Source organism: Chelon labrosus (genome assembly GCF_963514085.1).
Source record: "Chelon labrosus genome assembly, chromosome: 5".
NCBI classification, from domain to species: domain Eukaryota; kingdom Metazoa; phylum Chordata; class Actinopteri; order Mugiliformes; family Mugilidae; genus Chelon; species Chelon labrosus.
The window spans coordinates 25,071,112-25,093,932 of NC_140341.1; the positions used below are offsets into that span (position 1 = coordinate 25,071,112).

General features: G+C 40.0%; 1 protein-coding gene across 1 annotated transcript in view; it reads right to left on the minus strand.

Moving 5' to 3' along the window:
• ube2f (ubiquitin-conjugating enzyme E2F (putative)) overlaps positions 1 to 22,821 on the minus strand; it is a 49,937-nt gene that overhangs the window by 22,028 nt on the left and 5,088 nt on the right. Inside the window, exons 3-7 of the mRNA XM_084544363.1 lie at positions 20,219 to 20,248; positions 17,514 to 17,579; positions 9,791 to 9,858; positions 5,509 to 5,579; positions 5,169 to 5,226 (exon numbers count right to left, since the gene is read on the minus strand). Coding sequence (XP_084400489.1) covers positions 5,169 to 5,226; positions 5,509 to 5,579; positions 9,791 to 9,858; positions 17,514 to 17,579; positions 20,219 to 20,248 — 293 coding nt within the window. The remainder of the gene's footprint in view (positions 1 to 5,168; positions 5,227 to 5,508; positions 5,580 to 9,790; positions 9,859 to 17,513; positions 17,580 to 20,218; positions 20,249 to 22,821) is intronic.

The window sequence follows — 22,821 nt, forward strand, 5'->3', positions numbered from 1 at the left end:
CACTGGCTGTGCAAGTTCACATATATCTCAGCTTTCTCGGTGATCAGATAAAGTGTCTTTAATTAATTTAGATGTACAGTGAAACGTTGCACAGAGGCATTTATGCCAGTGAACAGGAAAGCTGAAATACCACAGAATGCGTTTTGCAGCTTGTTACTGCTATAACAAAAGAAACGGAAATACGCGCAGTCATTAGTGATGCACCGATGTAAAAATTCTGGCCGATACCGATAACCGATGTTAATATTGCTGTTATGGCCGATACCGATATTTACCGATGTCGATATATATATATGAAACACATTTTTATGATAATCAAAATCATTTATCATCAATAAATCATTTTTTTCTTTTACTTTTGCATTTTATTTTCAGAAATGACTGATACTGTATTCTGATAACATTGAAAAATATTTAAGGTACAGTAGTAGGCCTAAAAAATGGCCAAAGCCACTTAGCAAAATAAAATGACTGATACTGTTTTCTGTAAACATTGCAAAATCTTTAGTTGAGCAGAGATGTCGTCTGTTTGGTCATTTTTCAAAGTCTTTGAAGAGGATCCTATGCTGTATGTAATGACTCCTCGCTATGCTGTATGTAATGACTGTGAAGGCCGGGTGATGCGAGGGGGAGCTCGTGTCAAATCGTTCAACACAACCAATTTGATCACCCACTTAAAAAACAAGCATCCCGAAGCCTACAAAGAATATGAAAAACTAGCTAATGCTAAGCAGCGGAAGAAAGCTACTGCTATCAGAGCTAGTGAGCGGAGCGCGAGCGAGCGAGGGGCGGAGCGGATGGAATTTTGGTGGAGCGCGGAGCGCTTGTTAATTTAGAGGCCGGAGCGGGCGCTCTGTTCCGCTCCGATACCGCTCACACCACCAGCCTGACGCGTGCCCAAATCCACCCAGAATTAATTTCTTCCTAATAAAACCAAAACCGTTCATTTTCAAAAAAATTGCCATGGCAAGATGGAGTTCGTGAAATATTTTAGAAAGGAAACTGATAGGGTTATTTCTCCCTCTTTTAAATTGGAGCGAGCGTGGAGCGATTTCGCTGCAGCGGGGGAGGACTTTTAGGTGGAGCGGGGAGCGAAATTGAGCGGAGCGGCCTGACGTGAATTTGAGCGGAGGAGCGGCCGACTGAACAGCCACCTGAGCCAGGAGCAGGACATTCGCACCGCTCAGCTCCGCTCACTAGCTCTGCACACACATCAAATACACAGGAATAATTATCGGCCTGTTCACATCGGCTCTATTTTTACACCTGACCGATACCGATGTGTAAAAAAATGACCATATCGGCCGATATTATATCGGCGGCCGATATATCGTGCATCACTAGCAGTCATACTTTGTGCAAAGGTGCTTTCCTTGAAACACCTTCTAATAATCAAGAGCAAGTAAAAGAAGCATTCAAAACTACAAGAATACAAAACCAAGCCAGGAGTACAATAAAGATGTGGGGGTTTGAGTGCAAGGCACCGGGTGACAGTAATATCTCATCGTGATTCACAACAGAGAACATTTATTCATCTTCTGTAACCGCTTGTCCTGTGAAGGGTCGCGGGGGGGTGCTGGAGCCTATCCCAGCCGTCATCAGGCGAGGGGCGGGGTACACCCTGGACAAGTCGGCAGTCTATCACAGGGCTAACACAGAGAGATCGACCTAACGAGCCTGTCTTTGGACAGTGGGAGGACACACGGACACAGGGAGATCATGCAAACTCCACACAGAAAGGCCCAGTCGGCCCATGGATTCGAACCCGGGACCTTCTTGCTGTGAGGCATCAGTGCTAACCACCACGCCACTGTGCCGCCAACAGAGAAACACAGGCTGTTTTGGGTTCAGATCAGATGACATTCATTTGTCCCGACTATTCTGGTGAACATTCTACTGGAGAGGCGATGTTCACGGATCGGAGCGAGAGAGAGATAAACATGCAGGCAGAAGACAGACGCGTGAAATGAAAGTAAAATATTGATTACATGAGATCCGACTTTAGCAGTGGGGACTATTTCACGCAGAGACACAGTCAACCGTTTAATTAAAACGGGAGCAGGTAAAATTAATACACGCCTGCGAGTGCATGTCTGGTAATGTATACCGCCTCTGATCCCACTCCAAATCACACAACAAAAAATGATTATAACCCCAGCTTGGTAATGGATTTTCAGCAGCTGATGACACAGCATCTGTGTCACACACCACCAAAGCTATTAAAAGTATGTGTATCCATTACATACATTTTTTATTTTATCCAAGTTATAAGCCTTAAGTGTTAAATTCTTAATTTGAAAGCTCATTTCAACGAGGACTAAACACTGAGGCATTCTCACCACCGTCCTTTATGGAGCGTGTCTCTTTACCAGATACCAGATATTGCAATATTTCTATATTACAGAGTATTGGAACAAGAAGGAGCAGCTGCAGTGAGATGTTAGATCAAGAGCTGCAAGCAACAGGCTGCAAACATCCAAATTCATGCACATATAGAATTCATGTTATCCTGTTAGTATCAAGTATAAACAGTATGCTTCATGCACTGTATACAGCTATCTGTTTCTGCTCGTCTCTCTGCAACACCTTTAACCTGTCAAGCAGAAAGGGTCCCTTCATATGAGCTAGATTCTGCACAAAGTTTTACCCTGTTAAAGGAGAGTTGTTCCCCGCCATTGTCACCTTTGTGCTTGCTCTAGTTTCCGGCTCTGGGTTCCGTAAAGTGCTTTGATACAATTTTGTTTGTTACGGATGCTATATAAATAAAACTGAATTGAATTAGATGTATCTGTATCTGTATCTGTTATGTGTCTGCAAGCCACTGCTGTTTTGTGTCAGTTTTTACTCTCCATTTTGGACATTCCATTTCTCCATCCCCACATAGGTCAACACGGCCATGACGACTTGCTGGTGGAACTCCGCTCTAACATTTGTGTGAACAAATTTTGTCTCTTCAAATATATCTTCCGATTGCAGCTATCACATTGGAATCAATTATTTTTCTGGAGAATGGAGTTACTTTAAACCAGATGTGAGCAAGCCATGATCCAGTTACTCATCATAGTAGTAATCTCACTGTTGTGGAAAACAAAGACTTTGTTTGTGCAGGATTATCTGTGCTCAACTCAACAGATTCTCTTAATTAATGTTAAATAATTAATAATGAATAAACCTCTAAGTTTTTACTTCATGCACACAAGCCAATTTGATTTTCATGTTTGTATCTAGCCCTGCGATAGACTGGCGACCTGTCCAGGGTGTACCCCGCCTCTCGCCCAATGACAGCTGGGATAGGCTCCAGCAGACCCTGTGACCCTTAACAGGAATAAGCGGTTACAGAAGATGAATGTTTGCATCTATTGCTGTATTATTTTATGCATGTCAATATAAGGAGTGGAGTAAATATATTTTTTCTTGTGGCTGAGTGGATTCAAAAAAATGTGCTGAATGGTAAAACGTGATAATTAAAATTTCCGTTGCATCATTCCAGTGTCTGAAAATGCCTGATTGGGAGCAGACTGGATCTGACCAAGGGTATAGTGCAATCAGAGATAAATCTTAGCTTACATGAAATTAAAGTGATAAGCCACAACTATTTATTTTGGAACATTTTCCCTGCAGAAACTTCAATTTCTTCTTGGTGTATTTTATGATTGACAGCATAGATAGCATAACACAATGTGTCCAATCATATGGAGGAACTAAACTTGGCGACACTGCAATAAAACAAAATAATGTGGAATATTTATTCATTCTATGCATGAAAGAGAGTCTTCCTGTGGGGGCAGATAAAGAAGTATACTAGTGTATAAAAATAAGGCAAAGAGAGAAAGCTAGCCTGGATTGGTACATATGCACAGAACATCAACAAAAAATAAGAAAGGAACTCTTAAGGATAAGACGTATCCTGACAACTGGCACTAAGAGAAGAAAGAACGGCCAGTGTTTCAAACGCATACATTTGCACATTTTCATAATTACATTCAATAACATTGAGAGGGATGTTTATATAGTGTTGGATCCAAGCAGAGAAGCACAATCTTTATTTAACATGGAAGGCAGAGCTTCACTCGACGACCACATCAGGTTTCACACCATAGTTTCTATCAAACATAATTTTAGTCAAATCCTGAATGGAAGTAACAGAGGGCGTCCTTGCTTTAAACTTCAGGAACTGTTTCTAAACAGCTTGCAAAAAGTGCTCAATTGTGTGAAGGGTAAAGCATAAAAAGACTCTTTTATATGCAGCTCAAAAGCTTTTGATTGTGAAGTTTACCTTAGACATTTCTGTGTCCTGAGAGAATGCAGCAGCCTTAATCTGTAGTTCCTACATGCCCATTTGTTTCAGTTTAAGAAATTGGTAAAAAATGTGTGGGAATAAAAAATGCGTCTTGTCAAAGGGTATCACTCTTGCGTCTTTTGTGTTCTAGATTATCTGACACACCAAGCTTTTTGGTAAATATAATTATGGATATACCAAATTGCTGGTCACATTGTCCTGCCAAAAATTGCTCAAGTGGCCACTTGAGGCAGACTCCAAAAGCAAGCCAATCTTCTTCACAGACTTCCATGTTTAAATGCTCAGCTTTTAAGCAGAAATAAACACACTGAAATCTAAACAAACAAAAAACTTAAACTGTTTAATTCTCCATAATTTCCCCATTCATGACAACAGATTACAACTTACACATTTTAACCACATCAAGGTTTAAAGTTATGCACTTTCACAGGTCACGTGCAGTTGGCTAGGTATCAGCTGCCCACCCCAGCACCACTCACACTCCAACTTTTTGCCTTTTTCTGAATTAGGCAAGAGCTTCAGGAGCATTAAAATAACTCTTCAGAGATCCTGCCAATGGCACCACGAAAAGTTTGCCACAGTACACAGTCAATATGTCCTGCACTGTCAGGCAACCCCACACAAACTGGACTGGGTGGAGCTGGTCTACAACCCAGGCACAAAGGTGATCACACACCCCACGCTCCGCACAGATGTTAAATCTTCTAGTCTGTCTTCATTTAGGACTTTAGAATTAGTTTTTTGGTCACATGTACAGTGAAGGTTTTTTTTAATAATCCTCTTGTCCGCAATTAGAATTCAAACTCTTAAAGAAAGTAACAGTCACTGAAAAATAGCACATTGTATTGAACAGATGCAATTAATTTACCTTTAATGTTCTGGTGGGGGCCCAGCCTGTGCCATCAATAGAGTGTTCACGCAATAAGCTGCAGATGAACAAAATACACAGTTAAAGTCATTCACAGTCATTTTCTGCAGCAGCTTATTGTGGTAAGTTGTGCTGTAAACCTCTTACTGGCGTGACCGTTACGCATTTCCAGAAGTGTTGCCAAAGATTTTAAACTCGATAACTAAAACAAAACGTTTTGGATGGCGGGGCTTTTCTAACAGCTTCTCAGCAAAAGAAACAAGAATGTAAATGGGCAACATGAGACGGAGGGAGGAATAAGATAAATAATTAAAGAGGACTCAAGTGTAGACAGCATTACCTCAAACAGATCTCTCCATTCTCTGTGATATTAGGATGCCATATTCTGGTCAGACATCGTACTTTAGGAGGCTGTAGAAAAAAGTGGAGAATTTTAATTCAAACCAGTCACGATGATCAGCATTTAGCACGGAGGCAATTTCCATATATTTAAAGTAATCACAGAGGGTGCAAATTGATTTTTTAATTTTTCTTTGAAAGTAATTTCATATCATTTTAAAATAACAATAACAATAATAATAATAATAAACTTTTTTATCTCCATTGCTTCCAAAATGGCATTTGTAGATAATTTGTCTTGAATTATTGAATATGCATTTCATTCATCACTTTTTACTGAACAGTGACACAAGTGACACAAGTGACACACACAAATAGGCAAATGGCAAAAAAAGCTAGGCACACAGCATTTACCTTTGTGTTAATATTGTTAAAATGTAATGTGTACAATTGTCTCTTTTTCTTCAGCCAACAGCAGACAAATAGAGGAACCCTCACAACTCAAGCCAGTGTCCACAGATGGTCTATTCACCGTTGTTAGTCAACACGGATGCTTCTGTGCCTTCTGTGTTTGCATATGTCCCAGTGTGTCTGGGGCTTTTAACTTGCAGAGCAATACTAACATTAACCGAGCACACTGCGATAGACAAATGATTCCAATTTTTTTTATTTAGCATTTTGTAAATCTGAGTGGGTTTTTGTAAATGGGTGTAAGAGGTTGAAAGAAAAAAGTGGCTGTCATTATTCTTGGTTAGAAGAATCCACATAGTTATTATAATTTTAGAGTAGCCTAACTTTTAAATTATATAACTGTGTAATTTGTTTGCTTCAGTTGAATTCAGAGCTGTGAAAGAAGAATAGCAAGGAGCAAGTAAGTAACAAAGAGAGACCTCCGGAATATCAAGGTAGAAAGGTTTCTATTGACTGCCACACGCCAATACCTCTTTACTGCAATTTATTATTCCCTATTGTTCGTACTCCACACCACACCGTCACTTCAGCTTCACTTCAATACCGGCTCGGAGAACCAGAGAAATTAATTATACCTTCATCCAATGAAGAACTCTGAGGCAGAGAGGTTATTCAGTATTGTCTTTCATATGATGCAAAGTACCCACTGATCCAGGCCTACAAACCCGACTGTGCAGTAGGTAGCTGGAGATAACCATTATATAAGAAAATACAACTTGTCAAAGTAAGAATGTGTTAAGGAGACCTGCCTCATTCGCACGTCTGCTGTCTGTATAAGTTATAAGTTTCCACCCAGGCCTAATTTTAAGAACTTCTCCCTTCATATTGAATTAGATATGTAATATGTTTCGGCCTATCTATGAGTCTCCATGATGCTCTTTGGACCCCAGTTTGAAAGGGACCAAGAGCCACTACATTTGATGTTTACAAATGTCTGATAAGCAACCTCCTTGATTTCATTGATTGTTCACTGAAACAAATGTTTTACTTTTCTTTTACTTCTGTCTGTATTGGTATGAGTCTGAATCAGATGCATCAGTCATTTGATGAATCAATATGACTTACAGTGTCTTGACTGCAGTGTCTGTCCCAGAAGCCAACATCAATTGAAAGTGGTGAGGGAATTGCAGAAAGTGATGTTCTGTTTAAATGTCAGTATAGTGCTGCAAAATGCTCCTGCACACCAGGTAATGACAAACAGTGAAATGGAGTTGACAATAATCAGAATGTGGAGCACGTCTGTGAAATGAAGGCTGTTTGCCTGCATCCTTGGAAATGGCTGGAAAATTAAAACGTTTCCCGTCCCAGAACAACTTGATAATAATGGTGGCATGACATGTTTTTAGAGGACGATTTATAGCAAAAACAAAACAAAGAATCAAATTTAACCCCATCACTCACTCTCTGTGTTACGAGGTTGGGTCTTGAACTGGTTTTGATTACATATTGAGTCACTACTTGACAGTATTCATTCAGTTACCAATTTTAACTTAAGGATCATTTCACTTCTGGGCCCAGAGAAAGGTTAACATTCATGTCAGTTCATGTCAGTTCAGATTAGGTTATTTATTTAGTTAAAAAAGACATGACTGTTAGCCTGACAATGAGGTGAACTCGCCTCCTTTGTTCCCCCAACAGCTGACATTTTGAGATGTAAGGTCAATCTGATTAACTGCTGAGGGAAATAATTTGCCTTGACTTTGTTAAATATGTGGTTTCTTCTCACACAGATTACCGTGAGTGAATTTTCATCAACCACAACATTAAAACCACCTGCCTAATATTGTTTAGTTCTCCCTTGTGCCTGCCACAAAGTTCAGGTGCATCAGGTTATGGACACAGGCCTTCTGAGGGTGTCTTGTCGTGTCCAGCAACAGGACGTTGGCAGGGGAGTCTTTGGGTCCTATTTGTTGAGGGGAGGGGATGCTGTATATCAGGCTTGTTACAGAGCATCCCAAAGATACTTCAGTTTGGGGTATGTGGAGTTTGGAAGCCGAATCAACAGCTTGGACTATTTTTCTTGTTTTTTGAGCTGTTCTTAGGCAGTTCTCGTGTGTGTGGCGAACGTCGCATTGTCATTCTGGGGATGTTTGCTACCATTAGGGAGTGTCGCTGCCATGGGGTGGGGGTGCCTGGTCACCAATAATGTTCAGTGGGTGGTATGTGTACAATTAACATCTACATGAATACCAGGACTCAGCAGAAGACTGAACCACAACAAGATTATTAATGTTATTCCCTACACCTGTCACTGATTTTAATGTTATGGCTGATCAGTGTATATTATTATGATATATAGAATGTTATTTAGAATGCAAAATCATTTAGCCTCAGATCACTCCCATCAAAGATGGCATGAACAGACAGACAGCATTACCACTGTCTCTATGGGGTAGAGCAGAAATACTGAAAATGAATGTTCTACTAAGATTGGTGCATATTATTTCATATATCCTCTTAGATTTCCAAAAAAACTGACTCAGACTTCAAAACCCTTTTTATTAATGTCTTTTTGAACAACAAAAGCCCAGAGTGGCTCTCAAGGACTTAAATTTACGCAGATCCAAAGGGAACTGGGAGTCACAGATGTTTTTCAGTATTACCTTTCATACAATGCAAAAGTACCCACTGACCTAGGCCTACAAAACAGACCTTCCAGTGGGCAGATGGAAATGGCTCGAGAAAACCATCAGAAAATAAGAAGTAATCTTTGGCAATACTGTAATACTGTCCAAAGACACCACCTAGACTGGAAAACCATAGTCAAGTTTTCATGCTGTGAAGCAGCTGCACAGGAGGTTTAAACATGGAGGGGCTTTCCCTTCCATCCTGTCCCATCTGGTGTAACCCTGTCCTCTCAGCAGGAGGATGCACTTTAAATTACAAAATTTGGCTTGGCACTACAACAGTTGGACACGTTTCAAGCAGAAAACTCCTTTTATTGCAGCAACTTGCTAATCAGTTTGGCCTTCTGGCTTCCCCCTCTTAAAATATGTACAAATATATTATAAATATCATGTATATTATAAATAGGAAAGGCAAAGAGGGAGTTGTACCGAGTCACAGGGTCAACTTTTGAAGTAGGCCACCGAGCAATAAGTTTGCTGTTAAATATTTATAATTTTGTGTTTAACTCTGCCCCTAATGTAGCTGCCCTTAATATACAGTATCCCTGAGTGTATCTCTGGGGAATGCAATGTCTGAGCCCTTACACATGAGTGGAAATGTTCAACTGTTTAGACACAGGTTTTGGTTAGAGGCAATTGCCCTGATGTCACATTTTTCCTAGTGTGTCACCCGATATGCCTACGGGGCCAAAAGCAGATAAAAATGTTGGAATTACTGTTGGTCGGCTCTGGACATTAAGTTGCTTATCTGCAAAAACACTAATTCTATTAAACGGAGAGGAGCATAGTTCAGCCTGAATCTCACAGGATTTATACCTGGAGGAATACCTGGGATTAACTTTATTACAGGAGATAGACTGGGAAAGAACTTTTCGCAAACTTCACCACAGTGCCTGACCAAATCAACATCATTTGACCTGGCTTCGATAATCAATCAACATTTCATGACTGAATTTTAGTCTATCATTTAATGGCAGGTATCATGAAACTGTTAGAGAAGCTAACCTTAAGTAGAAGAAATGGTGAATGTGTGTCTTTACGTGTGAAGTAAAATACAAAACAGATAGGTAACAATGGATAGATTTACAATAGATTCACAAAGAAAACACACTGCCATGGTGAGATAGAGCCTGTGTAGCAAGTGTGATTACAAGACCATACAAAAGAGACATTTGGACTACTCACCACCATGTTATAGGCTTCGGGTACATCTATTTCAAACTGAAACCTTCCACTTTGGTAGTAACCCTCATCTGGGGGAAGACAGGGAGAGAAAAGACAGAGGATTTTCAATAACGTATACACAAAGACAATATGTATTTTAAGACAAACGTCTATTAAAAAATCCCAGTGAAGGAAATCACAGATGATCAGGGTTTAGACATGTGTCAACAACACTTGGTTCTTCTGAACAGAAAGCTAATCACAGGAAGAGCTTGGTAAACAAAAAATGTCCTTGAAGACATCATATTCAACACAAAGACCACAATCAACCTGACAGTATTTGCACAAAACATTCTAAGATTTGAGCATAATTATGTACGACTGGGGGGAAGAAAATAAATTTTCAGTTCAAGGTGACAAAGAAACGTGCTAGAATTTGTACTTGTACTTGCCCAGTGCAATGTACTGTACTGTACTGATGGATGATGTGAGACATGTTGAACAATGTCCCCTCACCACCTTCAGTGTAGCCACTCCTGTAGTACCAATTCAGTGGTCCCATTGAAATTATGGCCTGGAATTAACATGGGTCCTGGGGGATCCAATCCCAACAATATGTTGTTTCAGAACCATGAACAGCGCTGTTTGTTGTGTATGCGCATGGCAACATGACAGAAATGGGAAATTACGTAGTTGTGAATCCCTTTCAATCCCCAAAACACACACGTTAAATTATGTATTTATCAATTTCAGGCCTGACATAAGATATTTAAGACACCTGCACAAAACTCAGATTAAAAGTCAAACCCTTCAAGCATCCATACACACAGTAATGCCTCTGCTGTGCTGTCGGTGAAGATTCCTAATCATCCAGATCACTTTGATGAGCAGTGAAAATGAAATATCCCCAGTACTAAAAGGTAAACAGATACACCAGTCACTGTTGAGAAATACGGTAATTTATGGTGAACAGATCTGAGACAAAATTAATCAATTTATGACAGGGATATTTTGCACATACAATCTCACAATGGCCAATTACTGTACACAGAGAGACACAAAGACACAAGTACAAATACCCTACTTCCTGAGAGGCTATGTACACACATAAAAGCCAAAACCGTGTACGTATAGATTACAAATTAAATATTCAATGCAAGTGGCAATGAAATGTTTTGGTCCAGCCCTCCAGGCACACGGATACACAGTCCATCTTTCTCCTGAACGTAGCCTTTAAAGCCAATTAAAGGCTTGTTCAGGATGTAGGGTGTGTTTAAAAAGAACCTTAATTAGCTGGATGACATTTACATTTCTGCTGTCATCTTATGAGGTCACGTGGTTTGAAAAGTATGGGCATACAGTGTCTACAACCTCATCAGGGAGCAGAGGAAGGAGAGGTTGGAGAAGAGATTTAGACTCAGACTGAGAGAAACGAAATGCCTACTGAGCTTGTTAGAGCTTAAGGAGGTGGACTCGCACTCCTGACAACTTCTGACTGAACATAAGGAAGAAGAGACTGAGAGGAAGGGAAAGCACTTGAAAGCTGGCCACGTATGGATCCATGTGCATGAACATGTATAAGTTCTTTATTGACTGGGCAGTCAATTTCCATAAGGTTTGCATCTTGTGCTTCACCATACCTTGCCCAGCTGTCGTAGATGTAAATGTGAGATATTGCACACTACAGACACAAACACTTTCTTTGCTTGCGCGCTGACAGAAACCTACAGTAAATTTCAGATTGAGGCATTTACATGTACAACACAGGAAGTCTTTTTTTATATACCTATCAATAAAATAACTAACTCAAAAAGGGTACTAAGGTAGGCACATTTGTCACACTCACTGAGCAATTTGAGATAAGGACTTTGCAAAAGGGCTATCAAGACCTAACCGGATTCCATTCAGTGTAACAAAGACACAGTTACAGTTTAATTAGACTGCACAAACAGACTCTCCTGCATTATACATGGGAAGAGACCCAGTTAGAGAAACAATGTATGGGATGGAGAGGTACAGTTTGAATCCATGTTGAGGAAAAAACAGGAGTAAATAAAGTAAAAGCTGCCGCATCAAAACCAAAGAGTGACTGGCTACACGAGGGGAAAGAGAGAAAGATAATGGAGAGAAGACAACAAATTGAAAGAGGGAGAGAAAGGGAGACAACAAAGAGCGTCTACTGTCTAACAGCGGCAGTCGGAGGGCCTAAATAATTCACAAGTGTCTTCGGTACACTGGAACAATTAGGCTTTACTGTCACACAACACTGGGCTTGCACACACACACACACACACAAACAACTTAACTGGGTAAATAAACTAATTTGTTTCACGATGCTCAAATTACAGAGACATCAGTTGTTTAGTCGGTTGGCGGAGCACAAACCACAAAATATGTTCAAAATAATAGGAATATTACACAAGATTGCTTATAGAGAGTTACCAAATGATTTGCGTAATTAATTTAAACAGTATATTGCTCATGCAGATGTACTTTGTTGACAGTTCCCACGTTCATAGCAGCTTAGTATATAAATAGAAACTACAAAGCACGCATCTTCGCCTCAGAATTTTGTGATTAGTCTGCTGTGTTTTTCACACCAAGTTAAAAACGCACCCCATGCTGGGATCAGCGATTTTGACTCCCTGATTGCGGTGCAGGAAGATTACGGCGGTGAAAAAAAGATTAACTATCCTAAACAGATTCATTTGCGTAATTGCAATTTCCCCCTTAGGATGTCTGAAGTGAAGCGGAGTGATGCGTACAGGGGATGATTGGTGTTGACAGATAATTATTGTTTCTGACAGAGCTGGGAAAGACACATCCACAACTGCGACCCCAATAATAATAAAAAAAAAAAAAAAGGAGACAGGTGGTGTAAAAGCTAAAAAGCAAGTTTCACAGAGCTGAAAAGGTGGTAAGTTTTCCATTTCATCTTGTGGCTACAGCACTTAAGACACTGAAAGGGGTTGGAGTTACATAAAATATAATAATAATGCTGATATAGTGTATGAACATTGAGTATTACCATATTATTAAATGTGGCAGTATTTGAGGCTGTTTGAAAATAACATTTTAGGACTTACAGTAAAGTGGCACATAAGCTGTTAAATCATAGCTCAGCTCACAATACAATAGTATCACAATTCAGCTAACATTTTGCAATATGAAAATACATTACTTAGTATCCTAGCTGCAAGTATGGTACACTGTGTTCCTAGCCTGGAAGCTAGACCAGATTCCCTGACCACATTTTTTTTTTTTTTGTGGCAGAAAGGTGGTCACTCCTTTGTGAACTGATTAATCTCTGACAAAGACCTGCCGGACCAATCAAATCGTTTGGGTGGGCTTTGTGCGATGATGGACAGAAAAGTAACAGCAAAATAGTCTGATTGGTTGAAACACGGCTACCCCAGGATACTGTGCACCGATAAAGCTATACTGTGTGTCAAGTCGGCATTGCTTGAAACTGTGCAACTTCCGATGACTGTGTAGTCTCTGTTGCCCTTTTTTTTTTTTTGATTCCTAAATGCTTCTCACCATAGTTAGCTTGAACATTTTTAGCAGTTCTTTTAAAACGGGCACAAGCAGACACCAATACTTGCAAAACTTCATCAATGGTCTGTCAATGGTTGTTGACAGACACTCGTCATGCTCATGCAAGTTTCTGATGGGTAACACCGTCAGACCCTCCTATTTAAACCTTAACTCACCACCGGTCTTTTAGAACTGAAGAAGCAATATGAAACTCTACAAGTCCAATTCCTTTGTTTCACCGTTTTTTGAGTGAAGTAAAAGGTCTTTGTATGTAAAAAATAAACTTTAACAATAAAGGGTGACTGTGTGTATAATATTAAAAAATATATATTTAAACCCTTTTCTAAAACGACACCGTGAACTATTGGACATTCATAAATTCAGCAACCCAAAAGAGGTTTGCTCATACTGCATATTCACTGTGCAGCTTTCTCCAGCAATGTGCCCAACAATACACTCATTAATGGCAGGCAAATTAAGCAGGAAAAGTACACTTATGAAAGACAAAGACAAGGTCATTTGTCCTTCCGCCGTCTTTGATCATTGCATTTATAACAAAGTGTGAGAATGTGCTCGGCCCAGAGTGTTGCTGGTGTCCCCATTCCTCAGAGACACAGGGGTCTAAGGCTACAAGGTTAGCACAGAGCTGTTGCATGGGAAAAGAAAGAGATAAATTCAGCAAAAGTAACTTCAGAAATGACAGATTTGAACACAAAACACCACTTAAACAACACTTAATATTACACATTGCGGATATGCAGTTTATCAAAATGAAGAAGCACCGACCACCGGCCTTGCTTCAAATAGATTTGAACAAATAGTCTGAAGTTTTCCCCGTGTGTACTGTACCACATGTACACACATGTAAAGATGTGTGACCAGAACACCATTGTCAATTTGTTATTTATTACGTTTCATATTACTGTTGTACAAGTCTAAGTAAAGCCACTGACTGGACTGAACAGATTTAGCACTACAGTCATTAGGCACAATTATCTCTTATTCTCACAATTGCAATTTACTGGCAATGTATATTTGTCTATTCTTGACACATAATGTGAGACAGTGTGTTCAGTATCTAGACTTTCTGAACAAACAGCTCTCAATCAAACCTTCAAATTAGGGTATCGCTTAGGTATAGCATGGGAATGTGTGTGCCTCCACCGAGAAACATAAAACAGGAACAAAAGAAAACACAAAACGACAAAAAGAAAAAGGAAGTAAGCACTTACACAAGCCTTGAGCTATAAATTCTCAACATACCCAGTCAAGATGATTTCACCTTGCACTAGTTTGGGTATAAAAGATATTAGACAGCCTGCATCCTCAGGGAAGTTCCCTTTGCATTTTTCACTGTCCTGCATCACCACAATTAGCTTCCATGTAGGGCAATTTAAAATGTCAAACTAATACCTAATATACTGCAATTCTCAAAACAAAACAAAACAAAACAGAGAAAATAAAAAGAAAACTTTTTAAGTGGCATCTTGCGCAGAGACACACAGCTTGACGGCACATTCTTATTTACTCCCACTACACTGTTCATGTTATTTGTGCTGTTGGTGATATGCTTATCAGTATGACTCCTATATATAACAGTACATGATGCATTAATCAGGCATAACATTATGACCACCTTCCTAATATTGTGTAGGTCTCCCTTGTGCCCCCAAAACAGTTGTGACTCATCAGAAAATGGACATGGACCTTCTGAGGGTGTCCTGTGGTGTCTGGCAACAGAATGTTGGTAGTGGGGGCCTTTGGGTCCTATGGGTCATGATATTTACTTCACCCGTTAGTGGTTTTAATGTTGTGGCTGATCGGTGTATAGTATTTGGATATGACACAGTATTTTGACAGAGCATCTTAGAGTAGCATTGTGTCATATATGTGTGACACCAAATGTAATGCTGGACAGAGAAGTGGAGAGGAGGAGGAGCACGAGGTGAGCAAAGAGAGGAGGATTAAATAAGGGACAGAAGCAGAAATGGCGAAAGGAAAAAGAGAGCATGTGACAGGTGTGTGCTGGCATGGGAGTGTGTCAGGAGGGACAGACGCTCTGAATAATTGAGCAAGTCTTTCTCTGAGAACCGAATCTCCTTATCAACTCCTCTTAAAAGAACATGACACCGGACCTTTTCTCTAATTGCTGATCTTTGCTTTTCTCTGCAGATATTGCTTACCAAGGCGTTTGTGAACGGTTCGGGTTTGTTCAAGCGTGTAAGAGACGGATAAATCACAAAGACGCACACAGGCGTATCAGAGCTGAGAACAGAGCTTAAAAACTCAAATAACAGTTATCATTCAAAATCATATTAGTTCACAGACACTGACCGAGGTTTATGAAACCTGTTAAATAAGCAACCAGACAAAAGACAAAGCAGTGCTGAATTTTTTTTTCCAAAGGAGTCACTGTCACACATGTATGACAATGTAGTAGCTTGCAGCACTGTTACAGCTAAATTACTAAATTAAATGCTCTACCGGATCTACCTTAATGACCAGAGTAGCATTTAGTTTACTTAAAAGGAACAAAAATCTGATGTAGGAAGAAGTCAGTGCAAAAAAGCAAAAGGAAGTGGAGACATACCCAGGAGTACACTCCTGCTGAAGAGCTAGCCCTCTCTGATAATCCTGGCCAGAACTTAATGGGAACATACGGCTCAAGAAACCGACAGAGATAAGCATTTCACTCTGCTCAGAATGTATATCCCTCACATAGGTGCTCATCAAAGAAAGCCAGGGGGCTTAGGCTGCCTCTAAAGCTTCATGCCTAAGAGACAGTCTTACTACCCATGCACTGAGATCCATAGGCTCTTCTAGGAATGGTGAGGCAATTATACAGGAGACTTAATTTGTCCGTCCGTGGTGCTTTAATACGTGTTATCTATTGTATTAATCATGACCTGCTCAGGTTAGTTGTGCAGAATGTTGTGCATGCAAGTTACCATGGCAGTGTGCCCATGTAAGAAGCAAAATGTTGTTGTAGCCCCTGAAAACTAATGATTAAATGTGAAGTTGACAGCACAGGTCTCTGAAGTACAGTGCTCCTGAAGTATTTTTTTGTTTTGAGTCAACCATCTCCACCAGCTCTAGCCATCTTTCTCAGCTCAGCTGCCTGCCTGTATTAATAGTCTAGGAGTCTCAGTAGAACAGACACAAGACACAGACTTGCTTGAAAAATAAAGATGAACATTAAAATGATGTGTCTCTTGTAAGAATTACACACTTAACACAGGTAAAACCTTGACCTGCTGTACTGGCCATCCTAGTGAGTACACATGTTTCTCACTTGTGAGGGATTATGACGTGATCAGACATTTTCCATAATTTGGCCAACCTGTGTTTTTCCTTCTGTTTGACTTTACTGTGTCAGACAATGTCGCTACATTCCCAGATATCTGAAACGTCTCTAGTGAGTATAACCTAAAAAAATAACAGGAGTTAAAAGAGAAAGATGCAAATTTGGATTAGAATGAATATTCTCTACACGTTTCACTACACTACATTACCATTCTCTATGCTTGCCCCTCTTTCTATCTAGGACAATGCTTTAAATTAGTCTCAGTCTATGACTAGTGTTCTCCTTGTAATATATCTTCATACATAAGACGACGGCAGATATTTTCTAAATGAGGGCAATGAGAAGGTGACCCTGTAGACGGGGAGAAAAGTGTGTATATGACAGGTAGAAAGCAGGAAGTGAGAAGAGAGCCTCTGGGGACTGAGTGTTTGGTTTGTACCACATTTGACAGGTAGCCCACTTAGCATGGAACACTGCTGAGCAAGCAGGATGAACTTGGGGAGTAATGACAGTGCAATGGTGATGTAGGAATACAAAGACTCAACCGCCACGCAAAGGGGATGCTTAAGGATATACAGAAATCTGTAGTAAAAAAAAATTTATCCTGTTTCAACGCTAACAAAATCCATATTACAATTTGCTGCACTAAACCAGGGAATATGGGTGATCATCATATTTCCTACATTTTACATTTTAGCACCAAGTTTTAAACTGCATAAGTAGAATAACATTATATATTCATCACCAACAATGAAAAGAACCAAAACCGCTGCTGCAATAGTTGTAAACATTATTAAATTGCCAGGAAAGAAGCCAAAACAGTTTTAGGCGTGCTTAACTTTTCTATAAATCATGCAACAAAGAAGTTATTTAAGAGCAGGATAATCTTTCTGTTTCTCTTACCGGGAGACACTGCCAGCTGAAAATGATGCAGCTTATCCTCATCTGGGAAATTGGCTTTGCATGTACCTGCATACAGACAAATGTGCAGCAAGAGAGACAAAGACAGTTATTAGTTGTCGGAGTCAGGCGTTAGACAGAAACAGCTCTGTGAAAGTCTAATATTACATTTTATTACTTGTGGCCTCAAATCAATAAAATATTGTATTTCCATTAAACCATTCCTAATCCAGAGTATGTTCATGCTGTCTGCACTGACAGCAGTATTTATGCCTCGCCTTTAGGAGTCCCAGTGGCATATTTCCCCCTGGTGTTCAAGAAAGGGTACTGCACTTGTTTAAGCATGTTCATGTGCAACACGTTTTTAATCTCCACTCAATAAATAAGCCTTTCTGTTTCGCCGTATGAGAGCTGAGCTCTTGAATAAAGGATACATTTCAAATTCACTCATGAATCATTTATACTGAATGAAAAGTGAGTCATTAAATCTGAAATCTAAGACTCCTGGAGAATCCCATGCCCAAACATTCATTCATTCATTCATCTTCTATACCCGTTCAGTCCTGTTAAGGGTCACGGGGGACTGCTGGAGTCTATCCCAGCTGTCCCATGCCCAAACAGTTATTAAACATATCAAAATACTAGCAATAATAGCAATTTGTGGTCAAAATTGACAAATGAAATGTCAGGATGTGTGAATATACACAAACTGGATGATCACAGTTACAGAGGCCAGAGAGTATATGTGGTAATGTCTGGGGAACAAATTCCTGCCTCAGCCTTGTTTTGTTAGTCCAGTGGGGTTTAATGAAATAGCCGTGCTCTTGGATTGACAGTGTTATCGACTAACCTCCATACGTAGGGACTCCTAGCTTTCACATGGGCAAACAAGCTACACCTTGTAGAACATCATGGAGTTCTGTGTATAATTTGCCTTCAGTTTGCCTCTTATTTCCCTATCCATTGTTTGTTTAATGCCTTTTTTGACAGACAGACAGTGCTCTTCTGGTTTACTCTTCGTAGTTTTGTTTTCTTGTGACTGAATAGGCAAATAAAGAGTAAACACATCACTTCCTGTTGTGCACATTTGACCTGGTTCCTCTCTCTGTCTTAACAACATCCAGTCAAATAGTCCATAATAAACCAGCATATTATTGGGATATTGAAGCTATCAGACACTGAATCAGATATCTTTTTATTGTGCAAATAGCGACCTCCCGTTAAGTTTCATTCAATTTATTGCGTCTACATATCCCAGCTACAACGCTTGAAGTGAATAGAACCACTCTCAGAAAGAATACGCTGCGTAAATTTCTTGCTAACAAATAGCACCATGTCGCCAAAGAAAAGTTCAATATCATTTGTTACACCTCGTGTCCTGAAAGCCTGACAGCACCACCCCTCATTTACAGTATATACAGACAGAGATCCCATTCTCACCTTTTCCCCGGGGCTCTCATTCCTGTCTAGCTACAACGCTGATAATCCATCAAAAAAGCTACTTGTTCCCTGTAATGGAGCACAGGTCGAACAAACACAGCTGGATCGTTCACGCTCTCCTTCACCCAGTCGTTCAGCTCACTTCCAAAGAATGTTAGCCAGTGACCCCAGATGTTCGGTAACTCATGGGCTAGTGGCGAGAGAGGCAGATTTGGGACTGTAGGGTCACTGGTTCAAATCCCCTTACATGCATGGCTGAAGCACACCTAACCCTTGCTCCCTTGGTGCTGCCCAGGTGACTGCCCACTGTTTCAACTGTCCTCCTTGTAAGAATGAACGAGTTAGATGCAAAGAACTCAGTTCCCCCCTATGAGATCAAATAAGTGATTTGCGTTGAGTGTATCTTCTACAAGGCTCGTAGTTTGTTGTTTTCTTCCAACAAAACAAGAGTGCGTATTAAAACTGCTGACTTGTCATTTATTTTGAGGCGCGTTTTATCTTGGACGTGTCTGGCACGAGCATATTTCACAGAAAACTAATCAGCTCTGCAACGTTAGACGCACTGTTTACTTCTCTGGCTTTCACAGCCCTCAGCCGTGAGGGCATATTCATCAGACCCCAAACAAAAACAAAACGTGCTGAGCTCAGGCAAAGCAACGATAATGAACTTGTTCAGAGTTCATTAAGCAGATAACTGACGAATGAATATCTGATGTACTGTAGTGTATATACACACACTGTGGTGAGGGATGCTCAAATAAAACACTGAGGTACAGTCTGAACAAATACCTCTCAAGACCAGAGATCAAACAAGCATTAAACCCAGTCAGGCCCACAGCACATACAGTGGGTTTATTTTTAAAATGACAATACTCATTTTAAGTTTAATACAGCATCATTTACGTGGCAAGAGCTGGAAATTCAGTCCAAAAATGTTAATCTGAAGAATGTTATGCCTTGGAGAAATGGCTTAAAGAAGGATTTTTCTAATCCATTAAAACATCAGTCAGTAATTTAAACTAACCAGCCTGAAGTGAATTACAATATGAACATCATTATTATTTCATCAAAAATTAACTAAATAAATAAAAAACTGTTCTGACTGAATAGTTCCGTGTCACGGGTATTTAAGGACATGAAGCACATTTATGAGCTTGGTGTTCTTTTCCTGCTTCCTTTATTCAGGTGGACACTACAAGAATATATCGTTTGTGAATTATTCAGCTGTAGGGTTGAAAAAAGGCAGTGTGTGTGGAAGGCATACTTACTAGGGAGATTGGCTTCAAGTTCTGCAACTTCTGTTAAAAGAAAATAACAAGGATGAGCAAAGAGAGGAGCAGAACAGAGGGAAAAGTCTGAGGCACAGATATGCAAACAAACAGCAAAGTGTGAGATCCTTACACGCAGAGAGCTGACACTCCTACGGTTCTCTTTTTAAAATGAGACAATGTGACGGTGCCTGCTCTGTCAGGAAAGTTTCTCTGCTCAGAATCATAATGTCTAATGTGCAACTCATGAAAAATGAATTCAGCCCAATGTAGCAGAGAAAAATAGAATAACCGGCACGGCGCGTCAAAAGTAAAAAGATGTGATAGGACGGGGGAGGAAAAAGGAGAGAGGACCGAAGGAAGGAAACGGCAGGACAACATGTAAAGAGTAGAGGCTTGTTTTGCTGATGCTGCCTCTGGGAGAGGTCGCGCTGAATTTTTAAAAGCTCTCAGGTTCTGTTTTGTTTTCTCATCACTGACACACTTTTCTCTGCTAATTCGTGTCAGAGGATTTCACACCGTCCACGCCCAAAGAAAGAATGCGCGAGATCTCTAAAACAGTCTAAACAGTGTTGCTGTTCTGGTGTGGCTTGCTGTGAATTTTCTGTATTCTTTGAGATGCAAAGTCTCATAATTAGGTGCTCCAAGGATACTCATAGGAGTTTGTTCTTTTCACTTTCCCCCTGTGCACAGGATGAGCTACTTAACTGCTCCTTCAGAGATAAAAGGGAAATTATTTTATTATAACGAGTACTCCTCTCCATAATACACTTGCAAATGTCAAATCCCTATTCATATACTGAAAAGTTCTAAACATGTACAGTTAATCCAAGAGGTTTTCTGCTAGATTCCTCTGCTGGTTGTTCTGTCCCTGGTATACACTTTTATTTGACAGTCACTCCGTTACTTTCTTACATTTTGCTGCTTTACGTTTAAAGTCTTTTAAATGAGCGTTTACCTCGGAGATTTGATTTGTGAAAAAGCTTAGGATAACAATGAATCAGCCAGTCAAGCTTCCCTGGTGAGAGAAGTAAAGAAATGCAATAAAGAGCTCGTCAGGGAGCCGGGTTCTTTTTGCTTTAGAAACGATGGGCTGCATTTTAATCAGACGTCAGTCATCCTTAGTTTAAGTGAATGTGAAGGGCTGATCCCAAGCTAATTTAGCAGCTTCCTGCCTCAGAAATTGTCTTTGTGCATAATCTCATACTTACGTAATATTGTTGTGCAACCTACCATGACAATAGCGTGCATTATGTCTTGAAATTGTCACTGTTGTGAAGGGATGACAATGCAGATAAACAACAGGAGAATCTGCTCAGATGAACACTGCATGTATGATACAATCCTCTGAAAATGATTACATTAAATTATTATATGATATTATCTAAATCTAGAATGGTAGAAGTAGCACGGCAAAGCCAGACTTAGTTCTTATCAGAATATGAGTCCATTTGGATTTCTTGACTCTGCACGCAATTGGACAACCAGAGAAATTTTGTTGCCACAAATTCGACTACATGGCGCTCCTATCACGTGCTATGACTACATCGCTACTACTGTCCATCACCACATAAAGCCCGCCCAAACGGCAGGACTGACCTGAACGAATACGAATTACACAGAAGTTATATGGGTGAGTAAACGTCTGTATTTTATGCCAGAAATGAGGTCAAGGTTGTAAAAAACAGTAGTTCCCCTTTAAGAGTTGTCTGCTGTAAAACAACCATAGTAACTGGGTGATGGATATGTAAATGTATGGACTAAAGGAGAGAAAATGGGAAGAAACAGGTGGTTGCACAAGCACTGATAATTAGGAGTGAAGATGCAGATATCAGGAAGAAGCTTCTCAATGCAATGAGAGGAACCCATAAATAATAACCCAAAGAGAACAATGTAAATCACTGAAAGATACAGAACCATAAAGAAAGGAGGGCAGGAACAGGGACAACAAAAAAGAAGGAAGAGCCCCAAAATCCATGGGGGAAGATGAGCAATTCAGTTCATACAGATCTCCAAAACTTCTTGTGTGTCTTGTGTTAAAATAAACCAAGTTTAAAAGATCAGCATAGAAGGAAACACCTCTCTTGGCCCAGATTGCAAGCCCCCAACTTTTTAGTTGCCCACTGTCTGTAAACCTGGCCTACATGGTTATGCCTGATGTCCGACACTGCCGGCTGCAGAGAAAAAAGTTAAATAAAATACTTTACTTATAGATGTTTCACTTGACTTTCAGAAAATACACTCTCTTACTCTTAAGGTGAAGAAATAACAGATTCGGAGGGCACTGCCAGTGGATGCGTGTCTGGGTGAAAATGTCTGGTGTATGCAAACAGACTGAACAGATACAGTAACTCTAAAGGTTTATAGAGTTGATATAATATAAATCTTCATTTTCTTTTGGACAACATGTCATTTAGTCCAAATTTTCTGCAATTTGAATAGACATAATATTACCATAAGCTACGGAAGCCGAGAACGGCCATGCATTCATACATTTTATTTCCTCCGTTTTCCCGTGATAACGAGTTAATTTCCTCCGTTTTCCCGAGATAACGGGATAATTTTCTCGAGATCTCGTGATAACGAAACTTGTTTTCCCGAGA